This window comes from Brassica rapa, chromosome A01 (assembly GCF_000309985.2).
Source record: "Brassica rapa cultivar Chiifu-401-42 chromosome A01, CAAS_Brap_v3.01, whole genome shotgun sequence".
In the NCBI taxonomy this organism is placed as follows: domain Eukaryota; kingdom Viridiplantae; phylum Streptophyta; class Magnoliopsida; order Brassicales; family Brassicaceae; genus Brassica; species Brassica rapa.
This window is the reverse complement of record NC_024795.2, coordinates 22,036,908-22,054,537: the sequence shown is the minus strand read 5'-3', so window position 1 is coordinate 22,054,537 and position 17,630 is coordinate 22,036,908. Positions and strand designations below refer to the sequence as shown.

The 17,630-nt window shown below is 32.7% G+C and overlaps 2 protein-coding genes and 1 non-coding gene across 3 annotated transcripts; 2 read left to right on the top strand and 1 right to left on the bottom strand.

Annotated features, from left to right (window-relative positions):
• Window positions 1-2,805: 2,805 nt before the first annotated feature.
• On the bottom strand, window positions 2,806-5,154 carry LOC117127078. Its single transcript, XM_033276306.1, has one exon. It carries the CDS (start codon window positions 5,152-5,154, stop codon window positions 2,806-2,808), a length of 2,349 nt encoding a protein of 782 aa, XP_033132197.1.
• LOC117129055 lies at window positions 4,451-4,557 on the top strand. Its single transcript, XR_004452628.1, has one exon. It is a non-coding gene; the product is annotated as a small nucleolar RNA R71 (small nucleolar RNA).
• A 5,283-nt stretch (window positions 5,155-10,437) lies between the features above and the next one.
• LOC103835211 (protein SRG1) lies at window positions 10,438-17,449 on the top strand. Its single transcript, XM_009111340.3, has 4 exons — window positions 10,438-10,971; window positions 11,189-11,436; window positions 11,788-12,115; window positions 12,203-17,449. The coding sequence occupies exons 1-4, from the start codon at window positions 10,708-10,710 to the stop codon at window positions 12,452-12,454; spliced, it is 1,092 nt and encodes a 363-aa protein (XP_009109588.1). The 5' UTR covers window positions 10,438-10,707; the 3' UTR covers window positions 12,455-17,449.
• The last annotated feature ends 181 nt before the right edge of the window (window positions 17,450-17,630 follow it).

The window sequence follows — 17,630 nt, the reverse complement described above, 5'->3', positions numbered from 1 at the left end:
GGTGCATGACCTCGCTCCCGTAGGTCGCTCCAAAGATCACCTCCACTTCTTCAAATTGCGCGCGGGGTCATGACCTCGCTGCACCAGGTCGCTCCACATCTGGAAAGTTGTCGACGACATGTTGAGCTCGGAGCGGGTGCACTACCCCGGTGCAAGAGGTCGCTCTAGTACAGAGCGAGTGTCATACCTCGCTCCCGTGGGTCGCTCTACACTTCACTCATCCAGAGCGGGTGCATGACCTCGCTCCAGTAGGTCGCTCCAGCTCCTCTACTCGCCCAATGATCCTTTTCTACTTCTTTTTTGAATCACAATGCTCCCAAACATCTCCAATCACTCCATAGCACTCTCCAACATCTAATAAGGACAATGCATGCAACATAGACTCTAAAGATGCTTAATTCCTAATCTATATGATCAAAATGTACAAGATATGAAGGCTAAAAACATGTAAACATGCAAGATATCAACTCCCCCAAACTTGTCCTTTACTTGTCCTCAAGTAAACTTTTCAAAACACAAGAAGGAGATATTTTAAATTGGGAGATTATAACCAAAAGAAACACTTTCTAGCCTTCAATATGACATCCCAAAGAAAACATAGCAAATAGCATGAGCAACTCCCTTATTATACTCTAGCTTCTCTAGGCCTATCCATACTCTTATGCCTCTACTCAAGTTGCAATACTCATCAACTGACAAGTTCCTTCAACCAGCTCTCACATTGATTCACACACACACACAAAGTGAATTCTCACAAATGGGCACATGATCTCAATCATTTGGCTAGGTAAGCAATGGTCTAATATGAATGAAAAGAAGGATTTAAATGTTATTATTCCAAAGTGGTTATCACTCAAGAACAAGGAACTTGATCATTATGCAAAATTTATCTAAGATTAGAAGCAACTCATGCATACATAGATTAATTCTCATCATGCTACCCTTTTCCTAAGTGATTACCAGTTCTACCCTTTTATCATCATCTCAAACCAAGATAAAACACACTCTCATCACTCACCCAATGAACAACTCTCTTCTTCTTTTGACTCAACTAACTAGGGACTTTAATTCATTTTCTTTACAGCACTTAGCTCTAACTCTTTCTCATTTCCTTCCACACTTTCTCTTTGATTCTTTTTCTTTTTTTTTTCTATAAGGGGGAAGGTTCTTTCGTACATAATCTAAAGCTTCATACTTTCCCTTTTTCTTTTTTTTTTTTCTTTTGTCCCTAGAGTTTTCTTTTCTATTAACACTCTTTTATTCATCTCTCTCATCTTTCTCACTCCTCAAACCCAAGATATTGAAATTTAGGTTACACAAACCCCTCTCACCGTCCCTAAATGCTAGCTCATTATGCTAGCAAGAGATGAGAATAAACCTATGTCGCCTCCAATACTCTCAAGATTTTGCACATGACAAGCTATCAAAAGAGGCCTCACTCATGCAATTCAATGTTTGGTCTCAAAGAATGGTTAGGGTTGTAGGGTATGGAGTGCCATTTGGGTTAACAAAGATTGGTATATAAAGGAATAAGATAACCCAAATGTGTATGAGATCCATGATTAAGTATGCAAGTGCCCATATGCAAGAGAGATTAAGTTCGTTCAAGCCAAGTTTAGATTGGAGCTGATCTTAAGAACAATGCCAACATCAAGCAAGCAAACAAGTTTCAAGAAGAGTTTTCAAGGCTCGAAGCTTCCAAGCTTTTTCAAAAGATGCTTAAGCTACTTGATATGTTTAGCTAGGATGTCAAATTGAGTTCTAGACATGTGTTCTTTACAAGGTTTCTCCAATGCATGAATGCAATCTAAATGCTTCTAGACTCAATCCTAAAGATGCAAATGATGCAACTAAATGCTTATTTTTGTGATTTTCGAAATGTTTTTAATTTTTGTGGGTTTTCTATGCAAATAATTATTTACAATGCAATGCATGAGACTTAATGACTAGTAGTCAAAACAAAACACAATGTGAGATAGTAGACTCTCCCCCAAACTTACTTCACACAGTCTCTTGTGTGAGAATAAGCTCAAAGAAGAGATCTAAGGGAAAGAGATAAACATGAAAACTAAAAATTTACAAGGGTGGAATGCACTTACTTGAAGTTGGCTGTCATAAGAGAAGGGAAATGAGGAGGGAGGACTTGCTGTCACCTTGGAATTTTTGACATGACCTTTGGGAATTTTTGAGAATTCCCCCAAACTTGTCCCTAAGCTTATTCAAACACACTAAAGCAAGAAAAAGATATATAAAGATATATACAAAGGATACCATGGGACTTCCTCCCAAGTGAGCTTGTTTTAAGTCTCTAGCTTGACTTTCCTTCCAATTGGCTAGTGAAGAGGAGGATCTTTCCCTCCTTCAAGAGTGATGGTGAGGACTTGAGAGAGAAGCTCTTGAAGCTTGATTGGATCATCTTGGAGCTGTGGAGTGATGATGGCCTTGCACTTGAGAATGGTTAGACTTTCCCTTGCATTGATTTATATCAATGCCCCATCCTTAAGCTTCATTGGGTGGAGAGTGAGTGTGTGAGGAGTCTTATCAAGAGGTGGAGATGAGGTTCTTTCACAATCTTCTTGTTGTCATGAACAGGCTTTGTGGCTCTACTCACCTCTTTCTTTTTAGCACTTTCCAAGTGCTCATCACACAACTCTTTAGAGGACTCTCCAGCAAGACCTTCTTTCTTAAGACCAACCCCTTCAGCCTTGGTCTTCTCAATGGAGGATGCTCCACAAGTGATTGTTCCACAATACTCAGCATTCATCTTTGGGGATTGTAGTGGATAAGAGACAGCTTTGTTCACATTTAGAGTGTGACCTTCTTGTTGGCAAAGTCTATGCAAGCTCCCACTGTTGTAAGGAATGGAGTGCCAAGGATCAATGGGACTCTCTTCTCAGTTGCCATCTTCAGAACAGTGAGATCTATAGGAATGGTGCATTCTCCAATCTTCAAAGGGAAATCCTTGATGAGACCAATAGGAGTTGTAGAAGAGGAATCTCCAAAATGTAGAGAAGATGTGTTTGGCTCCATGCTCTCAATCCCTAGACTCTTCATCATCTCCATTGATATCACATTCACACTTGCACCAGAATCAACAAGAGCATCATCAAAAGTGAACTTACCAAGGTTGCAAGGCAAGGTGAACATTCCTTGAGACTCAATTTTAGGGAGAAACTTTGGAGGGATTGGTGGATCAATCTTCATAATGGAGATGTCCAAAAGCTCAGCCACTTCAGCTTGGTGGTCTAGAATGTCGTTGATGAGCATCATCTGGACATGAGCTTCACGCATACCCGAGATTTCTGGAAGCCTGACGCCAACATCAGTAAGATCTTTCCTGAACTTGGAGAGCACCTTCCTTTGAGCTTTGGTGAGAACTCTTTGGGAGAAAGGGAGTTGATCATAGGGTGAAAGCTCAACCTTAGTTGTTTCTTCTAGCTTAACCTTTTTTAGCTTGTTGTCAGCTCTCTTCTCAACTTGTTTTTCAGCCTTGTGCTCAGCTCTTTGCAGATTCGTTGCTTCAACCTTGATGGCAGCGTCCATCACGATCTGTGCTTCAGCTGTGGCTACAACAAATCTCTCAACTTCCCCAAACACAGTTCCAAATACCAGCCGTTCAATCTCATCCTCCTCTTCTTTCTCATGATCACTCAGCTCAATCTCTGGAGAAGTAGTAGAGAAGACAACATTGCAAGACTCCTTAAGGTTCTTTTCTGGTTTTCCTGGTAGAGATCCCATTGGCTGCTTGGAGGATGAAGGCATAGAAGCAACTTGACTCTCCAAAGCCTTGAGATGAGAGGCAAGTTGCATGTACTTGTTGTTGAGGTCAGAATAGTTCCCATCAATCTTTGCATGGATGTTCTTGAACTCATAAATCATGGTCTTCTCATTTCTGGCCTGAAATTCCAAGAGTTGTTTGAACATAGAATCCACACTTGAATCTGGAGCTTGAGCTTGAGAAGAGCTTCCTTGAGTCTGAGGAGACTGGTTGGCTTTGTAACCTCCTTGCTGATTGTTGTAAAGTGGTCTTTGCTGGTAGTTGTTTTGGTACTGAAAGTTGGGCTCTTTCTTGTACCATGTGCCATTAGCATTGATGAAGCACAGCTCCTCTTGGCCTTCTAAACCATCAACATCATTGATCACTGGAGGTGCCTCTTGTTTCTGGTCACCAACAAAGTTCATCTTCTCCTGCTTAGCCTTTTCTGCAAGAAGTAGATCCAACTTGGCTTGAAGAGACTTCAGCTCTTTCTTTGTCTGCTGATCATCACTTCTGTTGATCCTATCATGCTCCTCACTGTAGATTGAGTCACTCTTGGCCATGTTCTCTACCAGTTCCTCTGCTTCTTCCTCAGTTCTTCCCAAGAAGAAACCATTGCTGGCAGTATCAAGTCTGTTTCTGCATTGTGGTAGAGCTCCTCTATAGAAGGTGCTAAGCAAACTCTCTTTGCTGAAACCATGATGAGGGCATTGAGACCAATAGCCCTTGAACCTCTCCCATGCTTCACTGAAGCTCTCTAGACCTTTCTGTTGAAACCCAGAGATTTCGTTCCTGATCTTAGCTGTCCTTGAAGTAGAGAAGAACTTGTCAAGAAAAGCTCTCTTGCACTCATCCCAAGTAGTGACAGTGTCACTTGGAAGAGTCTTCTCCCATTGGTGTGCCTTGTCTCCCAAAGAGAAAGGGAATAGCTTCAGCTTGAAAGCATCTTCAGAAACACCATTTATCTTGGACAAGCCACAATACTTATCAAACTTGTACAAGTGATCAAAAGGATCTTCAGCAGCAAGACCATGATACTTGTTGTTCTCTATAGTGTTGAGCAGCCCTGACTTGATCTCAAAGTTGTTGTTCTCCACAGCTGGTGCTCTGATTCCCAACCTATGACCATGAATGTGAGGTTGATCATAGGCTCCAATGGCACGAGCTTGGCGCTGTGGGTGTTGTGGCTGGCGCTGTGGTCTAAAAGGATCAACTCTTGGACCATTGCCTCCTTGGGCTTCACCATCTTGAGGCAGATTCTCCATATCAAGCCCCAACCTTTGCAAGTGAGCCTGTTGCTCTACTTCTCTTCTTTGTCTTGCTATCTCCCTCTCAAGTGCTCTAATGTCTTCAACTCTTGGAACTAGGTTTGTTGGACCTCTGCTCCTTGTGTTCATACACCTGAAATGCAAAGGGAGAAGGACAAAGAGAAGCAATAACACAATTAAATAAAAATTGACTGAGTCTCAAGCAAATGACTAAATCCCAATGTCACAATCAACTTAGAATTTGGCAACGGCGCCAATTTGATGATAGGAGTTTCAAGGCTCCTAATCAAATGTTGTAGTATAAAGGATGCCAAACCAGTTCTAAGTGATTATGATGCAAAGAGAATGCAAGACCTTGCTTAATCTAAGTGCTACCAGTTCTTGAGGTGATTTTAAACTAGATTTCTACCTAAAATGCAATAAAGGACAAAGCTTTCTTTCTTATAAGATGGGAGAACTCATGGGTTATGGGAATTGATCTTGGGTGATCAAGATTCAACCTAAAGGTGTCAACTTTCAACCAATTTATATCTACCTTAGACCTAGACACAATCCTAAACAAACTCTATCCCTAGATGAATGCTCATTTACCTAGATAACTCAAGCATCAAATTCCTTTGGTTGAATGTTATCTAAGTAATCATTAATCTCAAGTCTACTAGCCATCTTAACACCTTTAATAACAAATCCCTTTGGTAAAGAATGTTAAAAGCTTAGGAGAGTTGGTTCAGGCATTTCATCAAACACCTTCCGGGTATGAAATGCCTAGAGCTCAACTTTAGAGAGGTCAACTCTAAAATTGCATTAAAAGCACTCTACTAGCAAGGAACAAGATTGATCTATACCTAAACACCTTAGATTTAGCTTAATCACCCTTAATCTCCCTAACCCATGAATCCAAAGATGACTACTCACTAATTGTCATGATAGACCCAAGAATCAATGATGATTTGGTGTTAATCATGATTAGTGATCAATATAATCTAAGAAATCACACTCAAAGTTCTTTGTGATTAGATAGAAAATAAGATAAGATCCTAACTTTAGGATTACAAGAGTATTTATATGTCTTTGGTAAACCTAATGGTTCCCATTAAAAAGTCTAAAAAGCCCTTTTAAAACATTAAAATTCGACTAAGATAAAGAATGCTCGGAGCGGGTGCATGACCTCGCTCCCGTAGGTCGCTCCAAAGATCACCTCCACTTCTTCAAATTGCGCGCGGGGTCATGACCTCGCTGCACCAGGTCGCTCCACATCTGGAAAGTTGTCGACGACATGTTGAGCTCGGAGCGGGTGCACTATCCCGGTGCAAGAGGTCGCTCCAGTACAGAGCGAGTGTCATACCTCGCTCCCGTGGGTCGCTCTACACTTCACTCATCCAGAGCGGGTGCATGACCTCGCTCCAGTAGGTCGCTCCAGCTCCTCTACTCGCCCAATGATCCTTTTCTACTTCTTTTTTGAATCACAATGCTTCCAAACATCTCCAATCACTCCATAGCACTCTCCAACATCTAATAAGGACAATGCATGCAACATAGACTCTAAAGATGCTTAATTCCTAATCTATATGATCAAAATGTACAAGATATGAAGGCTAAAAACATGTAAACATGCAAGATATCAGACTGCAAACGCAAATCAAAGTTGAACATGGAACACAACTTACACCTAATTCAGAGATTTTCCACATTAGCGCCATTACGTGTTGTAGTCAGTTTTTTTTATAACTCGAATGGTAAAATATAAAAGGAAACATTGTAAGAGGAGAGTAGAATTCGCTCACGGCGCACCAAATTTTTTATCATTATTGTTTCCGGTCATCAGATTGTCTGAAATTCCGACTTACGCATCAAAAAAATAATTGTACATCTGGTTTTTCCTGGTTAAATGATTAAAATCTGAAATTGACTTGGTCGATGTGTGGTGTGCATCAATGGCAATCTCCTTGAAACAATGACTCGTGAAAAAAGCTATTTAGAATACTTGCACCCCTGTGTTATTTAAAGTTTACTGGGTTTCCAGCATAACAATAATCATTTTTTCTAATATATTTGTGAATGTAGTGATATTTTTTTAATTATTATTTTGATTGGGATTTATCATTGTTCACAATTCTTTATATAAAAAGCTAAAGGTTGTAACGTTGACAATTAAAGATTGCAGTGGTTAACATTAAAAGTTAGAATGATTCATCACCTAAGGTTATAATAGTCAGCCACCAAATATTGTAATGGTTTGTCATTAACAGTTGCAATGTTTTATTCTAAAAAATTATCTAAAATATGTGTCTTTTCATCTTGAAATTTATATTTATTTTTAAGAATTTATTAAAATATCTAAAAATATGTCTTTAAAAACTTCTTTTAAACTAATTCAAGTTTTATGATCAAAAGATACATCTTTAAACATTTATTTTAGATTTTTTTTTAAACAGATTCTAAGAATCATAAAACAAATTGTTACACATTTTCAAAAAAATATTTAAATCATTGCATGATAAAAAAACATATATCAACATAGAAAGACACATCCTTTGACATTTTAATAATTTTTTGTCAATTATTAATGCACCTTTTAGAATGAAACAACACAACATTTGAATGAAACAACACAACCTTTTAGAATGAAACAACACAACCCTTTGACATTAATTGAGATTGCTATTATTAATAAATAAAGTAATTATTACGTATATAATTAAATTGGTGCGAACACATAAATAAATTAATTAGTCCAACCAATCATTTTTCTATTTGTATAGTATATAATTAAATTTAAATGATATTAACATATGTATATAGTATATTTTAATATTGATATCTATTAAATGATACTTTCTATTCATATGATTTTTGATCATTTGTATTTTTTTTTATAATAAAAACTTTAAATCACTGATAAGAAAATTTTCATCGTGGGATGTTTAATAGTTATAGTAATTTAATTATTCTTAATTAATTTATGCAAAGTTCAAAATTTAAATATTAATTTGCCAGTATTTGTTCAAAACTTTTATCAAAATATAATTGTTCAAAGTAAATTTTAAAATTAAAATATTTATTTATTATTATATGGTATATTTTTTAATTTAAAGAATGTTATTATATATAATTTTAATCTTAATATTTATTAACTGAGACTTCCTACTTATATAATTTTTTTAATCATTTGTACTTTCTCATGACATATATTTTAAACCATACATCAAAAAAATTTTAATGTGAGATTTTTATAAGTTATAGTAATTTATAATCGTTTTAAAAAATTTAAATGTTACATATACGGAAAATCTAAAATTTTATTATATGATTAATGTAGTTGTTTAGTTTAGTTTAATAATTTAAAATTAAACAAAAATGATAGAGGATACACTAATTTTTATCAAATCTTTATTATTTAAAATAATTGATTGTCATATATAATTTAGCCGTATTAGGTAATTTGTAATTTTTAGAAGGAAAGAATGAAAAAAATTAATAATTAATTTATAGTTATTTTATTAAACAATTTGTTATATATTGAACCAATCTATTTTTCTAAAGATTCTAAGAATCATTGTGGTGATGACACATGGATATTTCAAATGTTGTATGCTTCTTAAATAATATATAAAAGATTGGTTTGTAGAATCTTCATAGAGTTTACTTAAGTCGATGATAAAAATAAATAATATATAAGAGATTGACTTTAATTTTGGAATTTTTGAAGGTATACTAGATTATATATAGGATATGTGAAAAATGGTAACCATTGTTCAAAGGGCCGGCTTAACATTGTTATGGTTCTAAGGCAAACAAAATATTTTTACTCTCTACGATTTATATTTAGATAATATTTAAAATATTTTAAAATTTAATCACTAATATTATATATATTTTTAATGAAAATAAAACTATATACATATCAAATATTTGTGGATCCTTTTCAATTTTATTTATTATATTTATATTTTTTTAATAAAAATATAAATTTATAAAAAAAAATTAAACTGCTTAACTATTATTAATATATGGAAAGACACAGACTTAGATCCGAGACGGTCGCACCGTTTGTGCCTTCGTAAGCCGGTCCTGATTGTTTTTCTTCTCCCACAGCTATAGCACATATCAGCTAAGAAATGCCACTCGGAACATAAATGCAGACAAATACGGAAAACATTTTTTCTTTTTTTTTGTCAGCATATGGAAAACATTTAAACAATACAAAATGGCACATATACTAACGCCAAAAAAGAAGCTGAAACTTGCTAAACCCTTAATACACCGTCGTTAAAGTACAAACGACATTTAATTAATTATAAACAATGTAATTCAGCCAAAATCGTTATGCATCTGCGACAATGTACCATTTTCGTTTTTGTATTTGATGCAGCATCTTAATATAACATCTTGGATATTGCATCTAGATATTTGTTTTTATAGTTAGTATATCCAGATGCAATACTCTAGCAGATAAGTTGTTCGTTTTTTTACTGTATAATAACATTTGAATATCAGTAGTTAAACAGAATAAAAATAATTGATTTGCATTCTTAATAATAAATTAATTATAACACTCAAATAAATACATCTAAATAAATACTGCATTTTTGCAGAAAACATGATTTTGCAGATTTGACGGAAATTTAATTTTACGATTTTGAGAAAAAACACTCAATTTGTGATTTTGGCAAAAAATAAAATAATACAATTTTGCGATTTTGACGAGAAAACGCAATTGCGATTTTGGCCGGAAAACAAGATTTTATGGTTTTAGTGGGAAAACAAAATTTCAGATGAGATATTGCGATTTTCTAGTTTTGACGGAAAATACAATTTTACGGTTTTGATAGGAAAACACTATTTTATTGTTTTGGCGAGAAAACATGATTTTCTAGTTTGACAAAAAATTATGATTTTATGTTTTTGGCGGGAAATGCGATTTTACAGTTTTGTCAAGAAAACACGATTTAGCGGTTTTGTCGGAAAATGTGATTTTCGGTTTTGACAGATAATTTTGATTTTCCAGTTTTGGTGAGAAAGCATAATTTTATGATTTTGATGGAAAAATGCGATTTCGGTTTGACGAGAAATTGCGCTTTTACGATTTTGACAAGAAATTGTGATTTTTCTGTTTTGGTAGGAAAATGAATGTTTTGATAAGAAATTCGATTTTACGGTTTTAGTAGAAAACACGTGGTAATAATAATAGCATTTTTAATAGATGGAGGCTGATGTTGCACAAAATGGGTAATTTGAGAGTCATTTTTAGGATTTTTTTTGTAACTACTTATGGTCAACAAACTGTACCTACAAAGAATTTTGTAAAAAACAGTATTTATTTGAAGATATTTAATTTGAACTTTTTTCTAATTTAATTAATTTAATTTGAACTTATGCCATACGTATACGCTTACGATTATTTTACCAAAGGAAAAATTCGAAAGTGCACAAAATGGACCCCACTCTCCACAAAACCTGCAGCACTCAATTATACCCACAACATGCAAACAATAATAAACACCACTGAGCTCCAAGTATTTCTTCTATAAGTATAGATAGACTCTCTTATTTGATAAAAAGAAAAGAAAGACTCTCACGACTCTCACACAGCAAATATATCTCCCACTTGTATTAGCTAAGTTCCAAAAAAGCAGAAAAAATCCAAATCTGAAATCTCTTTCTCGGTTTGTTTGCTTCAATATGGCTCCTCTACCTATTTCTTCGATTAGAGTTGGTAAAATAGAGGATGTTCAAGAACTAATAAAATCAAAACCAAACAAAGTTCCAGAGAGATTCATAAGAGACGCCAATGAAAGAGGAGGCTTAGTGTCGCTTAAGACTCACCTTCACCAACCTATTCCTGTTATTGATCTCTCTAAACTCTCTAAACCTCACACTAATGATGATTTTGTATTTGAGATTCTTAAGCTCTCACAAGCTTGTGAAGACTGGGGATTTTTTCAGGTAATTTATGATATTTTATTTCGATTTTTTCAGATATCCAAATATCTAATTTCGCAATTCTTATTTTATTTAGATATTTCGGTTTCTTAGGCAAAACCGTGGACAACTAACATGTTTGAATTTGATCATATATAAATACGAATTTTATTGCATTTGACTGGACTTATGTTTAAAGCTATATAAGAATCTCATAATGCTTTCCTACTACAACGTATAGGTTATAAATCACGGGCTTGAAGTGGATGTGGTGGATGATATAGAGAAAGTGGCTAAGGAGTTCTTCGAGATGCCATTGGAGGAAAAGCAGAAGTATCCAATGGAGCCAGGGACCGTACAAGGATACGGTCAAGCTTTCATTTTCTCCGAAGATCAGAAGCTTGATTGGTGCAACATGTTTGCTCTTGGTGTTCATCCTCCTTCTATTCGTAACCCCAAACTTTGGCCTTCTAAGCCGGCTCGGTTCAGGTTCTCAACTAAAACCCCTATTTTCCCTTAACGCAATTATTTCATATTCTGAAGTAAGTACCCTTTTCAGTTTCATGATCATCATATTCTATAGATTTATTATTTAGTGACCATATGGCGCGCAAATGCAAATAGTTTTTACTAGAAAATTAATGTCACATACATAGTATACATGTTCTAAATCATGATTCGAATTTTAAAAACTTCTAGTGGATCATGAGATAATACAAAATTACATGACAATCTTCGTAAATTATATTTTCAATTATTTAATTATTTTTTCAAAGACATTTAATTCACTTGTTTTTATAAAATATATTTGACTAACTAATTACTTTTCTTTTCCTTTAGTGAAAGCCTTAAAGGTTACTCAAAAGAAATAAGCAAATTGTGCAAGAGGTTGTTGACGTACATAGCAATAAGCTTGGGTCTAAAGAAAGAGACATTTGAGGAAATGTTTGGGGAAGCAGTGCAAGCAGTGAGGATGAACTATTATCCACCATGTTCAAGCCCTGATCTTGTCTTGGGACTTAGTCCACATTCTGATGGAAGTGCTCTAACAGTTCTTCAACAGAGCAAGGACAGTTGTGTTGGGCTTCAGATCCTCAAGGACAATACTTGGGTCCCTGTCCTACCTCTTCCCAATGCACTTGTCATCAACATTGGTGATACAGTTGAGGTATTATTTTACATCGATTTCGATCAGAGTTAATTTATTGATCACCAAACTTATTAATTATATATAATTCTGATTATGTGCGTATAGGTGCTAACTAATGGGAAGTACAAGAGTGTGGAGCATAGGGCAGTGACAAACAGGGAAAGGGAGAGGCTTACAATAGTGACATTCTATGCACCAAACTATGAGGTTGAAATAGAACCAATGGGTGAGTTGGTTGATGATGAAACCAACCCATGCAAGTATAGAAGTTACAATCATGGTGACTACAGTTATCACTATATCTCCAACAAGCTCCAAGGAAAGAAGTCCCTTGATTTTGCCAAGATTCTGAATTAACTAGTATTACTTTCACAACCCTTTCACGATCCATTAACTAGTTACCACTTATTTCTTTTATTCTTATAAAATTTAGGTTTGGAACTTTTGTGTGTCTAATAATAGGAATGTTCCCCACCTAAGGGTGTTGATGTCATGATTGAACTCCCCAATGTACATACAACATGTATTATATTATATTGTGTGTGGGTGGAGTTGGGTGAGTTTATGTGTTTATATATGTACGTCGAGAAGGAACAAAAGAATAAGAAAAATAACATCCGATCCATTGTTTTGTTCATTATATTTGTGCATACAATGCAATTTTCTTTAGTTTGTATCATTAAGCATATATATTCAAAAAATAATCTTCCTAGTGTTGAGAAAAATAAAAGAATCTTCGTAAGTAGTTATCTAAATAATCGTTTTCTTCACGGGATTTGAATTAGCATGCTCAAAGATTTATTCGAGCAATTTGGAAGAAAAATTCAGAAGAAACGAGACAAATAAAGACAATAGGCTCTATTATTATGTAAGTTGTTTTACCAAACGACAAAAGGCTCCATTATATGTCAAAGAACAAAATAGACAAACTAATTTTTATTACTATTAGTTAATAATAGCTCAGCAATAATTTTACATTACAACTAGGTGTTTTCTTGCATCATATGCAAAATAAAAAATTTTAAATAAAAATTTGTTACTTTTCAGATTTTATTATGGGAAATTGGGCAATATAACCATTAAAAAATAAAAAAAGAAGTTTAATTCACATACTAGAAAGTTTACCTAACAGATCTATACACGCTGTTATATATACATATTAATATTGTAATACCCATTCTCTCAACTGGGGCAACCTGTTCGAAAGAAAATTTATAATATTAATTATTAATCGCACAAAAAATAAATCGTGGCCTACTCGACTTCACATCTTTCTCTTTTTACATCCCTTGGTAACTTTCTCGAAGTCAGCACCGATTTGCTCCACAGCATCGCCTCCGTTTGCTTTTGTCATCTCCTTCGTACTCCCATTCCAATCGTGTACTTTCTCCACTTGTACCATCCTCCGACATCGGACGGCATTAAAGTTGTAGCGGCGGTTAATAACAGACCCTTTATCTTTAATTTCACCAAGTTGATTCTTCTCAGATCTCCTTCATATCGGCGATTACGATAAGTTCTGTTGCACAATATTGTAAGTTCTCTGTGTTGTGCCATAGATTCTATTATTTCTATGTTAGCTCTCCTATTTGGAATAGATTCGGCCCTACTATATTCTAAGTTGATAAATCTAACTCATCATTTCTGTTGCATGTCCAATCTGGTAAGTTGAGGTAAACAGACGTAAACAAATAGATTTAGGGTTGAAATTTTCTTACTGCGATGGGGGGGGGGGAATAGAGATTTTGGATATAAAAGTCCATTTTGTGATAAAACAAGTTTAGTTCTGTGTGAAATATAATATCTTATGGAACCTGTGCTATTTGAAATGGAAAAATTTAGTTTTAGAGACTGTTTATGTGTCATTCCATTCCTCTGCTATTTCTGAAGAATCATATCAGAACTAATATACTATTCGCTTTCTGTTCCATCAGACCATATGTTCCATTCCATATCTATAAAATATATATATTATATCAGATGGTTTAATTTTAATTGCACATGTTACTTCTTTACTCGCATAGGCTATTTAGAATTGACACAACTAAACATTTAACTTAAGCATAAAATAATGCATATACTAGTAGCATATTTCATATGCTGCCATTTTCTTCCAACTTGTAAACCAATGTATGTATTCATTTTCATTTTGTTCTTCAGGTTTGTCATGGATGAATTGGAAGGGTAATAGTACTTCTATACTATTTTATGAAATAGAACATGCTGTGGGTGTCAAAACTTTTCTTCTAAGTAATCTTCTAAGATTATACAATACCAAAACTTTTTATATTAATTGAGAAGTCACTTAAGGGACTTGTGCTTAGGTGTCATTCATAGGTAAATTTTAGAATTAATTCTCTTAATTTGATTGGTTGTTGGTATTTGAATTTTTATTTATTTAATTAAAGTTTTAAGAAATGAAACTAATCCTATAACTTCCTAATTTAATGTATATTACCATACAAACAATTAAACATTTTAAGATAGAAGAATTAACATAATTTTTTTATAGAAACAATTAAATATCATAGATTACATTATAGAAATTTAAATAAATACATGTGGTATGATAGAAATAATTATATAAAGGATTTTAACATATTTACATTAATAGTGGATACAATAAATTATAGATTACAAGAAAACTAATTAACGTAAACCTAATAATATTTGTTATACTCAGTAGATATATATATATATATTCTAAAATGTAATGAATGCAAAAGAGTCAAATATACAATTTTAAAAATATTCACTCATTTTTCAGTGACAAATGTTGATGGTATAGTTGAGTTATTACTTTCAGAAATGATTAAAGTATTTGTATATTTAAAAACAAAAATATATATATCAAGTCTTTTAAAATAATATTAAAAAATGAAAATATTTATTATAACATAAAATTGAAAAATTGGAACATTATATTAATACGAGACTAAAGTTAATATACTCTATTAATATAATTCTTATAGCCTTGATTATAATAAAATTATATGGTAAATTCTTTAAAATAATATTAATCAAATAAAAAGTTTATTATAATATAAATTTAAAAAAACGAGAACAATATATTAATGCATGACTAGAGTTAAGATTCTATTGATATAGTTTTGATTATAATAAAATTGACATGCTTATTTTGTGATATGACAAAAAGAAAGGATACATATAAAAACAGCAGTGAAGAATAATAAAACTTGTTTGTTATATTATTGGTTGTATTCTTTGTTTTTTTATATTTTTACGTACTTAATTTTTTATATGTTTGCTGAAATACATGTGTTTTACGAATTACTATAACTGTTAATTAATTATTTGTAACTATTTTACTTCTAAATAAAAGTGGTAGACAAAATAATGTGAAAATAGAAAATGTTATAAAATAAGTTTTTGTTCATTAATATCTGTTTTTTTATTAATCAAAAAATATGTCATAAAAAAACTTTTTGGATACTTATAATAAAATTTATAGAATTAACAATATATCTCAATAATCTTCTAAGATTATACTATTCCAAAAAATTTGATTTTCAAACTATTTAAAATAAAAAGGTTATTTTTAATAGTTATGATTATTATTCAAAATTAGAAAATTGTAAACATAATATAAAATTTTGATAAAATATTTATACCCGCGAAATCGTGGAGAACCACCTAATTGTTATTAATTACACATCTTTGACCAATAATATATTAGGTAAATAAAATTATTTATAAAATTTTATGCAGTTTGCAATTGATTTTCAGCTGAAAATAAGTATAATTTGCAATTAAATTCTAAAGTAACACTTTTTGTGTAACAAAAATAATAATATTAGAATGACACTTATTATGAAACAAATAGAATAAGAAGCAACAGAAAATGGTCGGAAGAGGTTTGAAAAAAGTTAAACCGGAAGCGAGGAGACTGGGCATGGGAAATGACATTGGTCAGAAGATAGGAAATGGGTGCTTCTAATGTAAACGATACAAAATACAATTGATACGATTTATTGCGACGTAAAATACCAAATGTACTGTCAAAATAGATACGATTTACTGATACAACAAGTAAAATTACAAAATATCCCTACGACATAATTGTATTTGACTGATTTATTTTTTTTCTTACTCATACTTGTTACAAATGGATGATTATACAATGTTATGAATTTATTTATACCATATATATATATATATATATATATATATATATGTGTGTGCGCGCGCGCTCGCGCTCTCAGTTTTGCTTTTAAAATTTTTAACACTAAAATTATTTATATTGCTGACTTACATTCTATAATATGTGGTAAATTTTATATTAAAACTTATTTTATTGCTGACTCATATAGTATAATCATCCAATTTGTGGCGATAATGCATCTTATTATGTACTAGACATCATACAAAAAAGTGAAAAACTATAGTATGCGGTTTCACTGAATTGGTAAATGTATCGATCATGGGATAGCCATGTGCATGAGCAAATTTTAAAATGATAACAAATAGGTTCATCAATGATTAATGAAAGAAAGAGAAAATAATCTTACTGCCATTTCCCCACTTATAATTCTACAAATATACATGAGTGAATTGGTAGGATAACTATATTGAGAAAAATATTAGATAAATAACCATGTAATAAAGTAGAAGGTTTGATGTGACAATTTGGTATGAAAACATATCATTTTCTGCTTTTCCGTGCGTAAAAGTTTGGAAAATGCGATATATAAATTTTACTATACTATATTTTTTCGATATGTAGTATAGAATAATATACTCATTTATTTTTGTTATAATTTCGTCAACATTTTGTTTTAGAAAATTTTCTTTACTCAGCGGCACAAACTTTGCTCACCACATAAAAGAAGACTCGAGCAATTGGAGAGTTGACACCAGAAAATAATAACTATAATATAAAACATAAAAATAGTATAGAAATAATCCATTTATACAAATAGCAAATTAGTAAACATAATTATCTTACTAACTGCGCTAGTTAACCCAAACAAAAACATCCAACCCATAGAACACAATAAGGACCTAAACATATTACAATTCTCCATTATCAACTGTCCTAGTACGTTAAACCAAACCCAAAAAAAGGGAGAGAGTAACGGAAGGATGACGAAGAGGAGAGGAAAAAAGGATAAGAAGAATGAGGAGAATATAAAGGAATGAAAATAAGAAAAAAGTGGTGAAAGATAAAAAGAAAAGGAAAATGACTATATAGTATAACATACTATATACTATGTTCACAAAATAAAATAGCATAATATAATCATCAATATATTATCAACTGCACTAAGAAATCCAAACAAAAGAAAAACACACAACCCACAAAATACAATAATGATCAAAACATATTAAAATTCTCCATGGAGGAAGCCGAGAAAGAAAGGTGAGGATGATATTGTAAATAAAAAAAATATTGTAACAAACTATACTGTGTCATTAAAATATAATAATATATAGTATCTACAATATATTATAACCATTTACGTATTGATTGTTCGAGGAGAGAATAAAACGAAAATATAGAAAATATGAAAGA

Coding starts and splice junctions, on each gene's coding strand:
- LOC117127078 (XM_033276306.1), bottom strand. CDS start 5,154: ATGAACACAAGGAGCAGAGGTCCAACAAACCTAGTTCCAAGAGTTGAA.
- LOC103835211 (XM_009111340.3), top strand. CDS start 10,708: ATGGCTCCTCTACCTATTTCTTCGATTAGAGTTGGTAAAATAGAGGAT. Junction 10,972..11,188: donor AAGACTGGGGATTTTTTCAG/GTAATTTATGAT, acceptor TACAACGTATAG/GTTATAAATCACGGGCTTGA. Junction 11,437..11,787: donor TCTAAGCCGGCTCGGTTCAG/GTTCTCAACTAA, acceptor CTTTTCCTTTAG/TGAAAGCCTTAAAGGTTACT.